Source organism: Oryctolagus cuniculus, chromosome 6, assembly GCF_051225735.1.
Source record: "Oryctolagus cuniculus isolate XC-2025 breed Fujian yellow rabbit chromosome 6, ASM5122573v1, whole genome shotgun sequence".
NCBI classification, from domain to species: Eukaryota; Metazoa; Chordata; class Mammalia; order Lagomorpha; family Leporidae; genus Oryctolagus; species Oryctolagus cuniculus.
Window position 1 is genome coordinate 21,484,720 of NC_142872.1, and position 21,891 is coordinate 21,506,610.

At 38.4% G+C, this 21,891-nt stretch overlaps 1 protein-coding gene across 16 annotated transcripts in view; it reads right to left on the reverse strand.

The window, feature by feature from the left end:
* Positions 1-21,891, reverse strand: part of RAPGEF6 (Rap guanine nucleotide exchange factor 6) — a 200,629-nt gene that overhangs the window by 115,779 nt on the left and 62,959 nt on the right. For 14 of the 16 annotated variants that reach the window (XR_016236064.1, XR_016236065.1, XM_089335844.1 and 11 more), the window contains one exon: positions 19,620-19,763. The exons of 1 other annotated variant lie outside the window; for it this stretch is intronic. Coding sequence is in view for 13 of the 15 variants with exons in the window: in XM_089335844.1 (XP_089191970.1) it covers positions 19,620-19,763 (144 nt within the window). In the remaining 2 variants the exon portion in view is untranslated. Of the gene's footprint in view, positions 1-8,732; positions 8,875-19,619; positions 19,764-21,891 lie in introns of those variants that run through there. One more of the 16 variants, XM_051844179.3, reaches the window with a different exon arrangement.

The following is a 21,891-nucleotide window of genomic DNA, read 5'->3' on the forward strand; positions in this document are numbered from 1 at the left end:
TCCCAGTCTCAGACACAGGTGCAGGGGCCCCAGGAATTTGCCCATCTTCCACTGCATTCCCAGGGCACAACAGAAAGCTGGAATGGAAGAGGAGCAGTTGGGTCTAGAACCAGCACCCATATGGGATGCTGGCACCGCAAGTGAAGGATTAACCTACTGAGCCATACCACTGGCCCCAATACTAGTACTTTCTATAAAGGACAAAGAATGGGCTGGGGATCCAAACAGAAATTCAGCTTTACCCGAAGCATTCTCATTTTTTAAAAATTTTATTTATTTGTTTTCATTCTGCTTGAAAGGGAGGTGGGGAGGGGAAATGGGGAGTAAGGAAGAGGAGAGAAAGAAAGCTATGGATCTCCTATTTTCTGGTTTACTCTCAAATGCCTACAACAGCTGAGGCCTGGTCAGGCCGAAAGCCAGGAGCCTAGAAGAACTCAATTATGGTGCCTTACATAGAGGGCAGGGATGCCATATTTAAGCCATCATCTGCTCTCAGGTGCACATCAACAGCAAGCCAGAACCAGGAGACGAGACAGAACTCAAGCTCAGGCACTCTGATACAGAATGTGGGCCTACATTTGGGAGCATTTGAACTGTGCCACATGCTTGCCTCCTTGAAATGTTTTATTATGAAGAAAGCATTCCTCTATTATTTCTACAAATAAGTTATTTTTTTAAAACTAAAAACTACACGCGCACACACACACACACAAAGGTGATTTTCTACTGGTCAAGACACCAGGAATGTGCTGAAATTCTGAACTTAGCAACCTAGAGTTACTACACACACATACACACACACAGTATCCATTCATAACCTGAAACAAGTTACGAGACTGAAGTACACATTTTACTAGACTGCCTTATGAGAAGTTAAGTAGGAATACTGATATTTATAGCACAGTTGAGAACAAACATTTAACATAAAAGCACTGGAAACAGAGTAGAAAGAGATACAAATTGGGTTAAAAAAAACTCCCAAGAGGGTAGAGGAAAGTGGAGGCTGGGTAACACCCTCCAGTGACCATCTCATCTCCTCACTGGGACAAGTTACATAGCTATTTAGACATTCAGCAACCTCCCCAGGAGCTGTGGAAGCCAGGCTACACATTGCAGTACCTACTTTCAGGATAATACTAAGATATGTCATACAAAAAAAAGCAGAAAGCAAAGAAGTGACCATGATACCCTTGCCCCAGCTCCAAACAGCACTGTCTGGGGACACATAGGGAATTAAGTCCAGCCCTTAAGACACCTGAATCCTACTGCCAATTCGAATGAAACAAAATTCATTGTTGGGTAAGGCGCCCCAGCTCCTGCGTCCTAGTGCAGATCCACAGACGGAAGATTTGGAACACCTCTGCCTCCATTCCACAACCACCAACAAAAAGCAGATCGAAACTCCAGCTGTTGCAGAAGAGGAGAGGGAGCTTAAGACCTGATGTGGAGCTCAGAGCCTTGGTATCTGCCAAGGGATCCAGCAGCCAATAAAGCCCAATGGCCACTACCCCGAGATCGCAGTTCAGAGAGTCCCTAGACTTGCCCCAGCATCAGGAGGATGACTGTGTCCCTTCTGCGAGTTAAACTCACTCCAACGAGTACCACGTAGCCAAGTATGTACTCACAAAATAGCCCAGAGTCTAATGACTATGAAACCCAGGGAAGATCCACCTGGCTAGGGACTGTTTGATCAGTTGAGGGGCTGCTTCTATTGCCCAGTTCCAAACTTTGGGGAGATAACCAGGAACCACAAAACTGTTCTATGACACATGCCACTCTAAAAAGATTCTAATGGTCTCTGACTCTAGGACAGCGACTGGAGACAGAGAATGTGAACTTAATTAGAGCCAAGACAAATGTTGAGGTCATGGCTCATCAGTCTTACACCTTGGCCAGCATCACCACTGACTGCTAGGAAGGAGCATTAGCCAATGCATCCACCTCAGCACCAGACAGATCAGATCATGGTGGGCTACTGGTTCTGCATGTTCAGCATCATGGTACCAGCTCTGAGTGTCCAGCATCACAGGACAAGGCATCTAGGTCTACCCAGCCACAGTAAAAGGCTTGTAGGGATGAAAACCAGTTCAGATTTTGGAATTAATGTGTACTAAGTTATACTCTACTAGAAATGTTTTGGGGACCAGCACTGTGGCACAGCAGGTTATAGCCCCTGTAGCACCAGCATCCCATATGGACGCTGGTTCATTTTCTGGCTGCTCCACTTCCAATCCAGCTGCCTGCTAATGCACCTGGGAAAGCAGCAGAGAATGGCCAAGGTGCTTGGGCCCCTGCACTGGCAGGGGGATCCGGATGAAGCTTCTGGCTCCTGGGTTCAGAATGGCTCAGCTCTGGCAGTTGCAGACATTTGGGGAGTGAACCAGCAAATGGAAGACCTCTCTACCTGCCTCTCTATACCTCTACCTCTACCCTTCCTTCTCCCCCGCCCCCATAACTCTTTCAAATAATTAAAATAAATCTTCAAAAAAAAAAGTTTTGGGTTCTAGCGCACAGTAGCATGATTTCAGACTGTTAAAATGCAATATATTTCTCTTTAGAAGACAGTTTCATGTTTTCACCACATACAGGTGTTAGATATCTTAAGAGATATAAGTTTACCCTGATGGGACCTCACACAATGTATACATGTACTGAAATATCACATGGCAGGGCTGGCATTGTGGTGGCATAGGTAAAGCAGCTACATGTGATGCCATTCCTGTATGGACACAGGTTCACGTTCTAGCTTTTCCACTTCCAATCCAGCTCCCTGCTAATGGCCTAGGAAAGGCAGCAGAAGATGGCCTAAGTGTTTGGGCTCCTGCTACTCATGTGGGAAACCCAGCTGAAGTTCCTGGCTTTGTCCCAGCTGAGTGCTGGCTGTTGCAGCCATCTAGGGAGTATATTGCAAATGGAAGATCTGTCTCTAATTCTTTCAAATAAATAAAACTTTTTTAAAAAATCACATGGCACCTCAAAAATATGTACACAGTTAATATCCCTTAAGCAAAATTTAAAAAAAATTAAAAAACATAAAGCAAACTAACAAGATAAGGACCTATTTGGGAAGCTGAAAAATGCATGGGAAGTGAAATATTTCTATGTTGCTGTTTTTCATTCTATTCCTTGGAACGTAGTGCTAACATTTTCTCTCTCTTATCAGGTGTTCACACATGTATGCAGTTTTTCACTTTACTAACAAATAAAAGCTTGGATGGGAGAACACAAGGACCACTTGAATCTGTATTAGAATATAGCAGAAAGGATAACTGTACATGAATGTTCAAGGTTCTAATTCAACATTTTAAACACTTGGCCTACAAGAATAAATGCTGGGGCTGATGCCATGGTGCAGGTTAATCCTCTGCCTGCGGCGCTGACACCCTATATGGGTGTCAGTTATGGTCCTGGCTGCTCCACTTTCGATCCAGCTCTCTGCTAAGGCCTGGGAAAGCAGAAGATGGCTCAAGTGCTTGGGCCCCTGCACCTACATGGGAGACCAGGAAGCAGCACCTGGCTCCTCCTAGCCTTGGGTTGGCACAGCTCCAGCCCTTGCGGCCATTTGGGGAGTGAACCAACAGAAGGAAGACCTTTCTCTGTTACTCTACCTCTCAAATAAATAAATAAAAAAATAAATGTTACAACCAATCATGATATCACAGAAATATTCACTAAGAAACTTTGCTACCTAAAACCTTTTGCCACTTACATCCCATACCCAAGCATGATTTCATTTAAGACAGAGGTGAGGAACATCCAACCTGTGGGCTGAATATGGCTCACAGAAACATTTGGTTTGGTCCTGCCAAGTCAACAGCAGGCGGGACTCAAAAATCAAAAAAATCGATAGCAGGCTAATTTTTAAGTTGATAATTATGTGGCTCACAAATGATGTAATAAATACCCAAACAGCCCACAGCAGGAAAAAGTCCCCACTGCTGATTTAAGACAAGAGCATTCAAAGGGCTCTGTATGTATGAAAGAAAATTTACTCTGTATAAGCCCTCCCAAGAGGAAGAAACCCTCAGCCCAGAAGGAAATGGCGGGCACCAGGAAGGTCCCTAAGAAAAAGAAGAAATTCTCTGCAAAGGAGGAAGGGAGCAGCAGCCTTGATGAGGCCACCACCAGCAAGAGCAGTGCAGAGAAAAAAAAAAGCTCCATGAAGCATCCAAGAAAGACTAACTAGCAAGGACATTCCCTGCACTTGTGAGGGGTACCCTTTCCTGCCCTTTGTCCTCATCCCAATTGGAACATCACAAAACGCAAAAAAATGAACAAAGAAAAGAAAATTTACTATCAGTCCTAAAAAATGTTTAAAATTTGCACAAGTCAGGGAATGGCGCCATGGTGCAGTAAATTAATCCTCTGCCTGCGGCGCCAGCATCCATATGGGCGCAGGTTCTAGTCCTGGCCACTCCTCTTCCAGTCCAGCTCTCTGCTATGGCCTTGGAAAGCAAAAGAAGATAGCCCAAGTATTTGGGCGCCTTCACCCACATCAGAGACCCGAAAGAAGCTCCTGCCTCTTGGCTTCGGATTAGCGCAGCTCTGGCCGTTGTGGCTATTTGGGGACTGAACCAACAGAAGGAAGACCTTTCTCTATAACTCTACCTCTCAAATAAATAAATAAAATCCCTATAAAAAATTTGCACAAGTGACCAACAGAACACCATTCCTAAAACATCACTTAAATCCAAGCTGCACTGTTAGAACCTGTTTTTCTAAAGCCTAATATGTGATTACAGAAGCACTGTTCCAATACAGAAATAATCATTAACCTTCAAATGACCAGAAATAAAGATGGCTCTTAGACATATAACAAAACCTGCAGGTTTCTATGTGCTACTCCTAAGAAGACATTTCCAAACTTGATAAAAATTTCTAGGGGCTGGCACTATGGCCTAGCAGGTAAAGCTGCCACCTGCAGTGCAGGTATCCCATATGGGTGCCAGTTTGAGTCCTGGCTGCTCCACTTCCGATCCAGCTCTCTGCTATGGCCTGGGAAAGCAGTGGAAGATGGCCCAAGTCCTTGGGCCCCTGCACCCATGTGGGAGACCTGGAAGAAGCTCCAGCCTCTTGGTTTCAGATTGGCACAGCTCAGGCCACTGTAGCCACTGGAGAAGTGACCAAGTAGATGGAAGACCTCTCTCTCTCTTTCTCTCTGCCTATGCTTCTGTAACTCTGCCTTTGAAATAAGTAAATCTTAAAAAAAAAATTCTAGCATGCTACATGGTCTAATTTCCCATTTACTGAACAATGAGCACCTAGCATATTTTTGACATTAAGTCATAACAAAATGAACACAATTCTTGGGGTATGAAATTAAAACAAATAAAATACTAAAACAAATGTAACTTAGAAAGACTTCATTCTCACCAAGTATAGAGGGCAGAAAAGATGATGACTGAGACTAAACAAATCAAATAGTACTAACACAGACCCAGAACTACAGAATCCAACATGGCAGCCCCAGTCACAAAAAAAAAAAAAAAAAAAAAAAACTCCTTAGCATCTGAAAGCAGGCATCCTTAAACATGTTGCAATTATAAAATACATACTTAATTTAGAAGGCTTAACCCTCTCCCCACCTCCCAAAAGTAAAATATCTTATAACGATCACATTTTTATTACATGCTGAAATACTTAGGACAAAGTAGCTATGTTTTTAAAACGAATTTTACTTTTAATTTTTTTTACTTTTAAAAACTGTCATTGCCATGAGTTTTAATATTGCATCTGTGATTTACATAATATTCCTGTTGAGCACTATGAGGCCAGATGCTGAACGAGCATGACGTATTCAGTGAACAGTAAGCAAACCAATAAGCTCAGGTAGGGGTGTAGAGGAGGGTTAACAGGAGAAGAAGGGTAAGAAGTGGCATTCTTGGTGCTTAGTTGTCCTCTACTGAAAGACAACCAAATGACTGGAAGACATTTGCTTTTAAAAAAAGGAAAAAATTAGTTGGGAAAAGAGAAATGCTTGGCCAGTTTGAGAACCAGCAAGATGATAATGGCTGATATGAACGAGTACAGTAGCAGATAAGGGGAGAAGAGATCACATTGCCTAGTTGGTCATGGTGTGATGCTGATCTTCATCCTGAAGAAAGGCTGCTAAGGAAGGAGTGATCAGCTGTGTCAAATGCTGCAGATAGAAAAGGCATGATAAGCTCAGAGAAATGACATGTAAAGTCAGCTGTGCATAAATCTACCAGTGATCAGTGTTTTAGAAGCACTCAAAAGAAGGGAAAGAGAACCTATAATGGAAAACCTCCTCTACTCAGTAAACAATCACCTGGAGCAAGCCACCCGAATGGATCAGAAAAGTGGGCCCCAAACAAAAATAAAAGAAATTCAAAACTCTCAAGAGAGCAATTTCAAAGAAAGTGCTAATAAAACAATAAGGAAAAATAACAGCATTCACAAAATCAAAGTTACTAAACAAACGTAGTTACAAAAAGCACCATGTAAGAAATTTCAGAAATAAATATCAAGTGATTCCTTAATATATTTTAAAGATGACTAGCAAAATAGCACTGGTCACAAATGGGAAATGAACTAGTGAGCTAAAAGGCTCAAACTGACAGTGCACAGACTGAGAATCAAGTATTAAGGAAATGTTTACACCCAACATGGACAGACCCAGAGGCCTAATATTTGTAGAGAAAACATGTAGCCCATTTTTGAAAAAACACCCAATTTCACAACTGAACAAAAATGTGAATCTTCTCAGAGTCCACCAAGTGCACAGATGGGGGAAAAAAATTAAACAATCCATGGTGAAACATGACGGCATCAAAAAATAAAAATAAAAGACAAAACAAAAATGTCACTTGCCACTAACAACATGAAAAACAGAGTACTTAACAAAGGAACAAAAATGACAATGAGTTCAGATATATCAGCCTCACTGGGTGTTTAGGACCGTGTGTTGACCATTTCAAAGGGCTAGAGGGAAAAGATATTGGATTATTTTACATTCAACTAAACAATTATTTGAAGGTAAATACAGTTTGAACATACAAGAACTTAAGGTTCATGCTCTCACAGAACCTTGCTAACAGAACTACTTATTTAGCAAGAAAATAAACCAATTCAGAAGGAGTGAAATGCAAGGGTAAAATACATAAGCAACAAATAAAGACAAAATCATAGAATGTATTGGAAAACCAAAAGTAGCAACTATGAAAAATTAATAAGTTTAATGTGTTGATACACAATCCAGAGTTAAAACTCCATCAATATTACCATGACAGCTTGGGGAGAGGGGAAGGAGACATGTATTCTTTTAAGCATGATTTACAGAGTAAGTACCAATCACAGAATCCTGCTCACTTAGTATCTGTTGGCATTTAATGAAACTTTGGAATCTGGTCTTTAAAATTCCCTTGAACTCGCCTATACTTGTTAGATTTTCCATCAAAGATTGCTACCAGTACATGTTTTGGTCAATAATCTTAAAAAAACAGCCCCTGTGTCTCAATTTTCTTTAACCCTTTATCTTTTACTCACTTCCCCTCCTAAGGCAGTTCTAAACCTTAGTAGTGCCACTGCCAAGCATCAGCAATGTGTGAGCCCCACAGGTGGCATTTGCACTAAAGAACACATGCATGCCTCAACATAAAGTAGCACAAATAAACTGTGTACCTGGGCTTCTTTCCATTTCAATCACCTTTTTACCAAATGAACAGTGAATTTAAATGTCCTCCCATAAACTGCCTTTAAGAAAGAAATGCAAAGAGCTAGGCCAGATGAAACAGTACACCATGATGTTTTCACAGTATCTCTCCCTTAGTCACCACCAACAGTACAATCTTCACACAACATTATTACAAATCTAAGAAGTGCCTCTATTGTCCTTATCTCTATGCAAGAGAACCACAGAGAAATCTTAACATAATCAATGATCAAATCTAAGTGTTTGTTCTGAAGTATTTTTTTAAAACAGAACTAAAAATTCAGTTATCTCCATTTTTATGTTTAACACACATGACAGGAAAGATAACTTGAGGGGCATCAAACTGCAAACTTTATAAATAGCCTCCATGAACATTAACATACATTGAATTACAGTATATATTTTCTGACAACCTAGCATGGCCTATTGTTTCACATTTTGTTAATTCATGAGTTAACAAATCTGTTTTAAAATGACAACTAGATTACTATTACTTTGAAAATACTTGAGAATATTATTAAATATTTTCACATAATTACTTTTCCTAATTATTATTTCCTTCATATTTTCCCACTAAAATATTTTTACTTGGTCTTCATAAAATAGTACAATTCAATCATAACTTAGATGCTACCATATTATTGAAAAATATTGTACAACATAAGCTAGAGATTAGACTAATAAACCTAAATATATCAACTATTTCAGGAAATGAAGCTACAGAACACATTCCAATTCAGAGTATGGCCATAGGTAAGTACAGAAACAGCTATCCATTACCAAATGAAGATCCAGTTTGAAAGTGAGCATACCTCCTATGTGCTTCCTTTTCAAGTCCACAGATTAAAAAGGAGGACACTTTCCAAACATTCTTGGAGGTTACTTTAGAATGTTTCAGATTTCTTTCAATTAAAAAAAAAGGCAGAGACTGAGCTAAACTGCTCTGTAGCTTTTAAAGTTTAGAAAATTTAATTGCATAGTAAAACTCATTTCTAACTCAAAATAGAATTTAAATGTAACAACTAGATTAATCACAAAGAAAACAGTAACAATTACTTACTTTGGAGGCCCATGGCTGAAGACAATTGGCATAGCAGCGAACAAGGAAAGCCATTTCCTAGGCTGGAAAGGGTAGCTTCCTTTTCAAATCAGAATCACACTGATGAGTATATAAATGAAATTCTGCTAAGCTTCTTTTTACAAATCATACACCCTTGTGGTGTTACATAAAGGTAGTTTTTCCAAACCCCTTTTCAAACTGAAATCAGGAGCTTCCAGTAGATTAAAGCATTGTTTTAAATAACTGGTAATTCTCACTTAAATGTTAACAAGCAAGTCACAGGAAATCAAGATGTTTATATTCCTGGCTTAGAACACACAGATACATAAACATGTCCTCAGGTAACAGGCACAGATACACACAGTGGTAGCACAAGAGTTAATACTCTATCAAAGCAAATAAGGCAACATGCACCGAATCTATGTGTCTGGATTCTGTGAAAGCTTTCCTGGCCGCACTATAGCTTTGTCTTTTCTTCAATTTATTTCATTCTGTAGAACAAGTGCTGCAGTGATTCTTCCGCATCAGAAGCAAACGAGAACACTGTCATCATGAAGATTAAAGTTTCTTCATCACATTCGTAATCACCAGACATTAAGAAACAGAAAAAAACCTCAAACCGTTGTACAAATGCCAGTTAGAAGATACGTGCTCTAACAGGTTTGTCCTGTAGAATGCCTGAGAATCTCCAAAATTCAAATTATTTTCTCTCTTCACATCACTATTTACAGCTCTGCAGTACTGTTTCTTATTCTAATGCATCAGTACGACGGCACTGTTGATCTAAGTCTGGCTTTTCTAGTTAAAAATTTATATATGATACAGAACAAAAACACTACATCTTCTGCTAAAGCAAGATGATATGTCAGTGTCTTAATTCCTACTGTCCTTGCCTGTTTCACAGCAGCTCCCTAAGGAGAAGCTTCTATTGATTCTATGCTCTGCAGTAAGATGAAATATCTAATAAGAAGGAAAGAGAGTGGGAGGAGAATAGAGCTAAAAGGATGACATCACCTGTACAGAAAGCCTTCAGAAACTGCATTAGATCAATTGACTACTGTATCTGCAGCTGCAGCCCAAAGAGCAATTTATTGACAACACACACCACACACACACACACACACACACACACTGTCTCTCTCTCTCTCTCTTATGACACATGTTAGCAAACTACATTCTGTAAGAAAAAAAGGCTTAAGCACTCTTTCAATTTAAAAAATTCATTTTGGATTTTAATTCTGTACTCTGATTTACAGCTGTGTTGGGGAAGCCATATTTCCTAATATTTATTCAAATTTAGCACAATATTATCCTGCCAAAGGAAAATAATTAGCTATGAAAAGATATTCTTGCATTCTAACCACATAAGGAAACCTAGCTCTCAGATAATGCATTATTTATTTCAAACACTACTCATTTAGGGGTTTCTGCTTAGAAAACTTGCTCTTTATCAAATAAATATTCTGAAAAGTATAACCCCTACATGACCACTTTAAATTAACACTAAAACAGGTACTAAGACTTGTATGTAAACAGTAAATTTAAATAGAAACAATGGAACTTCATTTTAAAAGGATAAACTGGAGAAAAAAAACAACACAAGCACAACAGTTCGAGCATGCAGCAACTCCTATGCAGAGTCATTTATGCAATATGGTCCTCTATTGCAGTCCAGTGCTCAATTCCTAGAAAGAAAGAAGGCAGCAGAACGCAGAAGGAATCAGAGAAAAAGCAGATTAAATCAAGCCTCCAAAGTATGCTTACACTAGAAGAAAATTGCCTCGTTTTTCGATTTAAAAAAATACAGAAAAAACATTCTACTTCTGCCACACCCTTTCCCAGCTGAAAGCCACAACACCATTAGTGCCCATCCTGGTTTTCCACGTTTCTGCCACCAGGCACTTACTGACAATACTGCCACTTAAGCACAGAACGGCAACAATCCACGGCCAGTTTCCAATGGTGAAATACAGTTAGCCATACTGTAGCTATACTGGCAACAAAATTATCAGAATTATCAGCGAATAAATTTTGGCTTTATTCACCTAACACTTCAGGGGAGAAGAAAGGTGCAACAAAAAAATATTAGCTCAGAGACAGGTGTTGTAACCAAGGACTCCGGTGACCAGGTAAGAAAGAAACATCCTGTCATTAAGCACCAAAAAAGGAGTTCTTCAACACCCCTGGGCAAAGTCTGATTCACTTTCTGAACAACACTGTGTTGCCAATTCTGACTTATGTTGCCTCTTATATGATGAGAATTTATATAAACCTATTACAATGAACAGAGCTAAATTATGCTTTCAAAACATAATTATGAATACAGGTTTTCAAAAAACTTAAGAATTATTTTTTGTCAAACAAAAGATACATAAAATTTGCATTTGAGTATAAAACTAAATTTCACAAATACAAGCATGACTCCTTTTTCTAACTATAAAATACAGAATATTTGTACATGACTGATTTTTCAGCTTATACCAATGTATTTTTAAAATTTAATTTCTAAATATCTTTTTAAAATATTTATAAGTATAATATAAATATTTTATTTAAAATATTAAATATTTTAAAATTTTTTATTTTTAAATAAACTATAAATGTACTGAAATTTCAATATTACAAATTCAAGTATAAATAAACTAAAATCTAGTATTAATCATTTTTTATAAACAGAAGACAGTAGGTTCTCTCTGCATGTGGATGAAGACAAAGTTTTACTACAATTCTGAAACACAAACATTTTGTATACAAAAATACAGGAGTCAAGAATATTTATCTCAATGCCAAACAGAAACTATGTTCATGTATAGCACCAATAGGATAAATTAAAGCCAACTCCAAAAGCAAAATCCTAATAGGTTTCTTTCTCCCTTTTTATAAATCATGCTGTTAACACACAAAGAAAGACCTCAAGCTGAGCAAGGGAGACAGCCATCTCTGAGCTGCTTTAAAAAAACTGCTACCCAGCGTGTGAAATGCAATCCACTAATGCCATATGTTACACAGACTGTAGTAAACACCAACTCATAAAGGAACAAAACTCTCTTTTCCTTTAGTTTGGCTTGTGAGGGAAGATGACATCATCCTTTTCCTTGTTCTACCAATCATCTCACAGTATCTGCTATTCCAGGGAACTGTATGGTAAACCTATCATGCAAAATCTCCTTGTGCAGCAATACAATGAAAAGAAAACAAAAAGGCTAAATTCTGTATTTGGTATGTGAATCCACTAGCATCCCTGATGATATTATATCACATTTAACAACCTTTTAACTAATTACTGAAGAAACATTCTTTGAAGAAATACTAATTTACCAAATAACTAAAATATTTAATTAGGAGAACAGCATATTTTTCACTTGTATCACTTTCAGAATTTCATCATGATCTTATCTTGTTATTGTACCAATTCAAATGAGGTCACCACGCAAGGGACAACAATCTACACATTGTATAGGAAACATCACCACAGGAAAGCTATTTAGGAACACATTTCCCCTGCATATGAAATGCCAGGATGCTAAGCATTACTAGTGAAATCTTATCTAGCTTTAAAAAGATCTTTGGCACTACTATAAAACAAAGCAATGCATGTTGGCTTTGCAAAGCATCACATCTTTTTTTTTTAATGTTAAGTGCTAGTTATTAAAATTTAACTTTATAAAGTATTTATAAACAAAGACAGAATATTTTAAATCACATTGTACAGAAAACCAAATAAAAGGTAACAACAATGAAAAGGTGAGGGAGAAGTCACAACAGATAATGGTAAAGTTCTATGAGAAGACATACACTCCAAATACTATGCAAAAAAAAAAAAAGCCCTAATTAACAAAAATCAGAGTTACGTGAATCTTAGGCACAATCTCCACCTGCAGAATGAAATTATAATCAATTCAAATAGGCCAAACACAAAAAGAGGTGACAGAGAAATAAATATTCCATAGTTTTACAAAATAAATAAGCCACTTACTTCTGTATTTTAGTTGTAAGAATCTGGTCTTTGAAATATAAACTGTTAAGTGTACTGGTTTACACAGTAAAAACACTTTCACCCTGATGGAAGATAAATGATTAAGTGCTAACTGCAAGCCTTTTTAAGGGATCATAGCAAGCTTTTCAACCCTTTCTCCCCATGCTTAACTTGAACATCTGAAACCAATCTCTGTAGTTCTCAGACATGGTTAACTCTAATTACTGGTGCCCCTCTGGATTTCTTGCTTTCAAACTGCCTATGGTATCTTTTGCTCCTTTCTAAAAGAAGGGAAGCCAGAGTATTAACACTTTCTTGCTTTTGTAACAGCATACTATCATCTATGTCCACTTACAGATAACCTCCATGATTTAAAAAAAAAAAGAAAAAAGAAAAAACCTCTGTCAGAGCCACCAGCAGGGCACATATGCACTATGAAATATGACCCATCCTTAGGGAACTATCAAACAAGAAAAAGCAAAGAGATTCTGCTATCATCAACCAAGGTGATGTAAGCTTCTATAATTAGAATCAGTGGAGCTGAAGGAACAATAAAAGGCATAAAAGGCACCACCATGCTTCTACTTTCCCTTGCACTGGGCATCTAGCAAGCATTTCTCATACACAAAAGAACACATTTTGTATATACACTAATCATTCCAGTATGTTATACAGTATAAGCAAACCCATAGTTTTAAGACAGTGCAATAATTTTCTGCATAAAATATGATGCATAATTAAAAGATCCAAATATACACATGACAATTAAATCTCATTTTTAAACTAAACTATCCAGAATATTGTCTCTATCTGTAATTCCTGAACCACATTAGAGATTTACCTTTGTACCACTTTTCTATCTTAAAAAACTGAATTTTCAGACACTATAAAAGGCAAATAAAGAACACAGCAGAGTCACTGAACAAATAACTAATCAAAGGAAAGGGCAATAGCACTCAGCATCTAATCGTCTGTTACATGTGAGTAAGTCATTTATTCCCCTTCCAACTGGAATGTTGTCACACTAAACCACCAGAATACATTAATACCCTGTTGATTTTAAACCAGGGGTAGAAAGGCTTTCTACTGTCAAGGGCCATTTCAGTATTTATAACATCACTGACTGGCCATATGAAATTATCAATTTAAAATTGGCTTCCTATAGCTTTATTGAATTTTGAGTCCCGCCTGTGGTTGTCTTGGTAGGGCCAGACCAAATGATTTTTGTTAGCCTTACAAGGTCTGCAGGGTGGACATCACCCACCCATACAAATAATCATCCAAAGATCTTAAGTAATCACTCTGTCTCCAATGTCGTAAAACAAATCTTGCTGATTCTAGTTCCCTGGGCAAATCCACATATATCAGTGTCACCTACATGGTAGGACGAAGTCCCAGCGACAATGTAGGGGCCCTGCCCTGCTCTCTTCCACATATGGCTCAAGTTCAAATAGAGTAAGACAATTTTACAAACTGACCTCTGAGAGAAGAGCAATATAAGTATTTCTGTAGAAGTTTAAAAATTCTTTCCATATCCTTAACCCGGTAATTTAATTCCTATGAATCAATCCTAGGGATATTATCAATCATGTATAAATATAAAAGTTGCTTATAATAGGAGTGAAACTGGAAAGTACATGGGAGTACTTAGCTGTTTTGAGAACAATTTAACTGCATGAAAAACAGATACTACTAAATATTCAGTAGCATCTAAATTAGTTTAAAAACCTTAACTGATTAAAAGACATCCTAACAAGTCATTAGCAACACTGGCTGTCTCCAGTTTTGAGGATTACAGCAAATTCACTTCCTTAGTACTCTTCTATAGATTTTACCATCAGCATTTTTTTTCACAAAATTGCAACAAATATGCTCTAGTTAATTTGTTATATCACCTCAATGTTTTTATTTATGGACTTACAACCCTCTAATGAGGTACAAGAACCTCTTACCAAGAATTCCATGTTATTTCTCAAAAGGCAAACAAGAAGTAGAATTCTGCTAGAAGAAATGAGAAACTTGTGAACATCACCAAAGGAAACCCTTCTTGTGTTTTGAAGGTGGAAAGCAAAACAAAGAACAAAGTACCTGTGCAGAGCACTTTGGGTTATAAACAGGATGAGAAGCAATACAGACAAGCTGCAGATGCTCCAACGTGGGCCCTATTATTTCACAGTAGCAATCTGACCAGCATTTACTGTCTTACACATTTAAGCAAAGGCTCCAGATGCAAACTTGCACAGTTTAGAAGTGACAGAAGACTGCTTATGCACTCATTATTTCACTCAAGTATTTACCAAATACAATTAACGACAATCAGAAAAATCAGTGTTTAAAGTGTCTCTTCAGTGGTGTGTACTCCATGAAAGAATCTTAGTATTTACATATTCAGACCAAAGTACTCTAGTTTTTCATCAACAGGTTGGGGGCAGGGAGCTGTTTCATATTACATCAATAGCTTTATCACTAACACACACCCACACACTCAAAAGTAAAACACTCATTGCTAGAAACCTTAACACCAAGTGGTAGTATGTAGCCATTATTCAGTGTACCAGGAAAAAACTTGTTATCTGGTATCCTAATAAGCACCTCTCAATCAGCCACATTGCAAAGTGCGCCTGGGGTGAGCATTTGGCACATCAGTTAAGTCTCCAGCTTGGGACAAGCACATTCCATAACAGAGTGCCTGCTGAAGTCCTGGCAGCTTCCTGGTAATATGCACTCTGGGAGGGAGCAGATTGGTAACAACTAGCCACATGTGGCAATTGATATCTTAAAACTGGACTAGTGTGACTAAGGATTTAAAATTTAAATTTCAATTAATTCTTAACAACTAACAAATAAATAATTACATGCGGTCAGTATCCACCATATCCAACTACACAAGTGTTGACTTTGTCTACCTCTCCAACTTTTTTCCCACTTTTTCTATGAATTTCCATCCTTTCAGCCATTCTGAAAAAATTCACTGACCTTTGAAGCAACTGTATCTTTGTATGCACCCCTATGTAACTTGTTCCTTGTACCCCCAAATTTTCTTTTGTTCTCTAGCTCAGCAGAAGCTTCTCATCCTCAACACACGACTCCACCTTACCTCGTGGCAGAACTTAATCATTTTTCTTTGGAAGGTTTAGGTACAGATCTATGTTCTCATAATAAACATGCACGTAACTGTAGCTACTCATTACGTCACATGGCAGTAATTTGTTCAGATGTCTTTTTTGTCAGAATGTGCATGTCTTAAAAATCTGTACCATCATTGTTATAAACTTTAGGCACATTCTATCAAAGAGTAAGAGTGTATTTTTTCTATCAGCTAATGCATTTTTTTGCACTTGGGCACTTGGGCCATCCTCCACTGCACTCCCAGGCGATAGCAGAGAGCTGGCCTGCAAGAGAAGCAACAGGGACAGAATCCGGCCCCACCCGGGACTAGAACCCAGAGTACCAGCGCCGCAGGCAGAGGATTAGCCTAGTGAGCCACGGCGCCTGCCAAATCACAGGTTTTCTTACTTGTTTTCTATGTTGCTTTGTACCTCCTCTGACATTAAGCTGTTGACAGTCTCTTCTCTGCTTCTCCACCAGAGGGCCTGCACATACCTAGAGTAAGCCAGCACTTCCCAAGCAAACACGTGGAGAGAGGGATTTCCATGACAGCATCATGGAACACGGGTTTTAAAGGTGAAGTTTCCTTCTGCTCGGACTTCCTTACCTATTTTCTTTCTACCCAACTGTTTATTCTGCGATTGTTTAGTGGGTGGCGGTGACACTATGACACTCTGGAATCTTCCTCTTTGATTTTAGGCTCACACATCGCTAACATAGCAAGAAGCTTTTTCTCATTTCCTACTTGTGTGATTACATCTTTTTTCCCCCAAGCTCTTACAGTGTACCATGTTTTGATTGGATTCACAATGTGTTTAAAAAGAGTAAGATGCATTTTTTAAATTAAAAAATATTTTTAAAATTTGCTTATTTTTATTTTATTTAAAAAGCAGAGACAGAGAGAGAGCTTCTTTCTGCTTACTCTCTACATGTATGCAGTAAGCATGGCTGGCCCACACCAAAGCCAGGACTGGAACTCCATCCCGGTCTCCTACGTGGCAAGTAAGGATCCAAGGGCTTGAATAATAGCCCTTAAAGAAAAACAAGAGCACTAAGGCAATGACATGGCAAACTGAGGGGAAGACATAAATTCTGAAACATCTGAGAGGAACAATCTACAGATATTACTGACTAGTTAGACTGTAACTGTGTTCCCATCTTCCAAGTAGAAGGGTCTTCAATATGTTTGTGAAAAACGAGAATTAAGTTTATTTTGGTGCAAAAAAATTTGAAATCCATGCACTGTTGTTGTATGCAGGACTTTGACCAGGTGCACAGAGTTTACATAACTAGTGGATTTAATTAGAAGTAAATAAAAACCTCTCAATCCTGCATTTTCTTTTTTTTGACAGGCAGAGTTAGACAGTGAGAGAGAGAGACAGAGAGAAAGGTCTTACTTCCACTGGTTTACCCCCGAAATGGCTGCCATGGCCAGCATGCTGCAGCCAGCGCACTGCGCCAATCAGAAGCCAGGAGCCAGCCCCCACCCTGCCCCAGGTCTCCCACGCAGGTCCATCCTCCACTGCCCTCCTGGGCTACAGCAGAGAGCTGGACTGGAAGAGCAGCAACCAGGAACAGAACCCGGTGCCCCAACAGGGACTAGAACCCAGGGTACGGGCACCACAGGCGGATCAATCCTGCATCTTCAAAGTTACCTGAAATATACACTTTTTAAAGGGAAAATAAAATCCTATTAACTCATGAACGCGAAATAACGACCAAAAACTCATCACAAACACAGCCTAATAGTTAATAAATCAGTTTTGTCTAAATTGAATCAACTTACTACTCCCCTTCATGTCAGTACTTAACAGGATAATGACCTGACACTAGCTATACAAACCTTTTACATGCAAAATGCCACTTTCCATAGGAATTATCACCAAACAGAATCCCTAGCACGGTGCCCACTGCTCTTTCTGATCCACTCAGAAAACCAGAATATCCCTTCCTGAGAAGACAATCTTCAGCACACAAGATAGTTAAAAAGCAAATGACTCATAAGCACAAGTCACAGCTACAAAGAGAAAATAAAGATTTGCCGAGTTTCATGACAAAACTCCGAAAGTATCTGGAAAAACAACACACCTATAGTTGAGACCAGAAAAATAAATCAAAACACATGCACACAACATGCACTCTTTAGCTCACACAAGAATTACCAAATAATATAAAGACACTAATTTAGCAATCCTACCTTTTGAGATTTTTTTCTAAAGAAATAAAGATGTAGGCCTATATAATCACAATGATACTCAGCATCTCTTTTTTTAAATAAACAATGAAAAACTAGAAATTATCAATAATCAATGACCAAATACTGGAAAATGAATTACACGTTATTATAATGCAATACTATGTAACCACTAAAAAGAGTGTTAAATTTTAATAATTATCAGCAAAGATACTCAATTTGGATTAAGTTTCAAAAAATTACAAAATATATTTAAGTTTTTCAAGGCCAGGGTTTCAAAAAAGTCTTAACTATCTACATACTGAAAAGTTTTATCTAAGAATATATGAAAAGTCATCAGTGGTTACATAACTAGGTGGTAGGAACAATAAATTCTTAATCTTTCAAAAAATAAACACACACTGTGAAATAAAGTCAGCAAAGTCTGCTTATTACGCAATGGTACAAAAGCTTACAGCTGCCTTAAACCTAATACTGACTCCAGTAGAGATCCCTGCTTCTTACTCCTAAAATGAAACGAATGTCTTTCCAACGACCTGAAGAACATTCCCTTGAGAACTGTGCTGCCATCAGCTATCGTTCTAGCTTTCAAGTATTATTTAAACACACATCAACAGGAGAAAAAGCTTCAGACACTTCTTGAGGATCATGACTCCCTGAAAACTAATTATGAAACCTCTCACCTCAAACATACACATAAATTTATTTTTGGTTTTTCCTTATATCTTGACTGATTTATTTTTCAGTAAAGAATTCCGAAGAAACAGTATTTCTTCTCTTATTATCAAAGTTACTACTCTATTTTTAAGTAACTGCATGGGTAAACAAACCTTTAACATCTCCATATTTTCCTGCACTAAGATGTATTGCATGCATTTGCCTCACATTTCAAAGGAAGAATTTCCATAATACTTCATTTGTTATGCCTTAGAGCATATCAGTTGAAAACAAAAAACAAAAACCCTGAAACTCCCAGTGAGTCTACTACCTGAACTCTCAGGACTCCAATCTATACCCCAATCCAATAACGAAAATCCACAAGTATTTCTACAAAGATAGGGTAAAACATTTTTTGTTACATTATTCATCAAAGAAGCAAAAATGAAACTTCCAATGCTAAGCATATTCCTAACAACCCAATCAAGCAAAAGGCTTTTTAAAACTTATAAATGTAGGGACGGCACTATGGTGTAGGGGGTAAAGCCGCTGCCTGCAGTGCCAGCATCCCAAATAGGCGTGGGTTCAGGTCTTGGCTGATCCAGCTTTTTGCTATGGCCTGGGAAGGCAGTAGTGGATGGCCCAAGCGCTTGGGCCCCTGCACCCATTTGGGAGACCCAGAGGAAGCTCCCAGCTTGGGATTGGCACAGCTCCAGCCATTGTGGCCCAATGAGGAGTGAACCAGTGGATGGAAGACCTCTCTCTCTCTCCCTCTCCTCCTCTCTCTGTGTAACTCTTTCAAATAAATAAGTCTTTAAAAAAATTATAAATGTATTATTTGCCCCAAACTTCCATATGAAGAACCTAAGTGTTGAGATCTTCAAAAATATACGTAAATTAAAGATACTACACATGAAAATGAAGACTCACAAAATGTTCTAAACATACTCACAGAAAGATAGCTATTAATGTCCACATTGTCAGTAATGGTTTGGCGCTCTCCCTTGTAGTTAATTTTCCGAAACCTTCTTCGAGACTGTCGGGCAGGAATTTCTCTTTGTAGAAAACTATCTTCATTGTCTTTAGAATTCTCTACCTGTAATACATATTCACATTCTTCATTAAACATCCAATTTTTCCACACTAATGACAGTCTATGGAGTCGTAATAAGCTCATAAGGAAGCTTCCTTTATTTCTTGCAAGAAACTGTGTCACCAAACAGACCACATTAAGGACGGCACTCATCAGTTTACAAAAGTAAAGGTGATGTTATTATAGAGATGTAGAGACCACAGCTTCCTTCCAGGAACGGTCCCTGTTGTGCACACCTAAGCATATATCCTCTAAGTCAAGTCACTTACCAGAAATGAAGGTTGTTAACTACACCTAAACATTCAGTAATTATAACTTCTGAGTTAGTCTTATTACAAACTGTCTGCTTACAGACTTATTTTACTTAGCAAACCATCTTGCTTATGACTTCAATGAACTGCTAAAAAACAACAAAAACTTAATGTAACATTCTTTCAGGTTCATCTTAATGTAAGACAATACCAAAAGGCAGGCTGGCGTCTTTCAGGAAAGAAAACAAAAGAAAAAGCAAGCTAACATGTACTGAGGGCTTAAAACGTTCCAGCCACGTGCACACGTATATAGGTCAATCTCCAAAGCTTCTGTTGCTGACAGAAGAACGCAGTGTTGGGGCCGGCGCCGTGGCTCACTTGAATCCTCCGCCTGCAGCGCCGGCATCCCATATGGGTGCCGGGTTCTAGTCCTGTTACTCCTCTTCCAGTCCAGCTCTCTGCTGTGGCCCGGGAAGGCAGTGGAGGATGGCCCAGGTGCTTGGGCCTTGCAGCCACATGGGAGACCAGGAAGAAGCGCCTGGCTCCTGGCTTTGGATCAGCACAGCGCTGGCCGTAGTGGCCATTTGGGGAGTGAACCAACGGAAGGAAGACCTTTCTCTCTGTCTATAATTCTGTCAAATAAATAACACAGTGAACTTACTTTTTACAAAGTATATTGATATGCTCTAAAATATAGCGTATAATTAACCTCACTTTCAATCAATAATGATCTCAGTTTTCCCCTATTTATCTTAACTAATAGGCTTCTTGCACTTTCAAAACTGAAAAGCAACCAAACATATAATCTAATCAACATTCCCAGCTCCCGTGCTTGGCTTCCAAATCTTAGGTTTAATCATGTCTCAAACTATCAGTTCTTCTTTTTTTAATAAATCCCTCTCCTAATGTTCTTTCATTCCATTACCACCACACTTTATTCAGATTTTAATCACCTCAGTCCTGAACTACAGGAACAGGTGACCCTGCTGCTTTAGACACATTTTCCAGTTCCATCCTGCATAGTCAGAAAATTCATGTCAGGTCTGCTATTTAAAATGCTCCGATGGACTACTGCTGTTTACCAAATACATTTTGATTTGTTACATTTGATGTCAAAGCCACTTACAGTGAATCTGCAAATGCTGTTTACTCATCTTCCTCCCAACAGAAACTCACATAAAAGCTTTAATGAGATATGCAATATTTTATAGTGAATTTTCAGAAATACTTGACCATGTAATCTGTTCTCTTTCAGATGTGAGAGTTCAAGGATATGCAGCAGCCAGGTCAAAGTGACTATTCATGACCTTATACTCCTATATAATAATAACTCTGCTACACAAGTAGCTTAATTAACTTGGGTTACTTCCTCAATATGTATCATCCTATCGATTCTAGCTTCACATGACATCGACGTTTCAACTGCCCATCTCTTCCATAATGACAGAAGACATTCCTCTTATCCTTGGCTGCCAACACATTGTTCCCCTAAATGTACCTCTTGTTCTCCAGGGAGGTGTTAATTCTTTTACAGCACTAAATATACCGAACACAATTATTTGATAAATCTATCTCACTAATGAGATAAGTTCCCTAACGCAGGAACTCTTATATTACAATAATCTTTGTCTACTTAACACCCAAGAGGGTTGCCAAAATGGGCATTAAATTCTTTTTTTCTCAAATATGTTAGGTCCTTGGGCCTATGCATAAGGTCCCAAGAAATACACAGGCAGGCATAATCAGGCATTACATATTAGTTTACTAGAAGGAAAACCCCACAGGAGACAAGGGATTGATTTTTGGCTCAAGGACAAAAGAATTCTGTATGGGTAGCTAGTATTTGCTACCTCCATAAGAGGTAAAAAAACACTGGAACA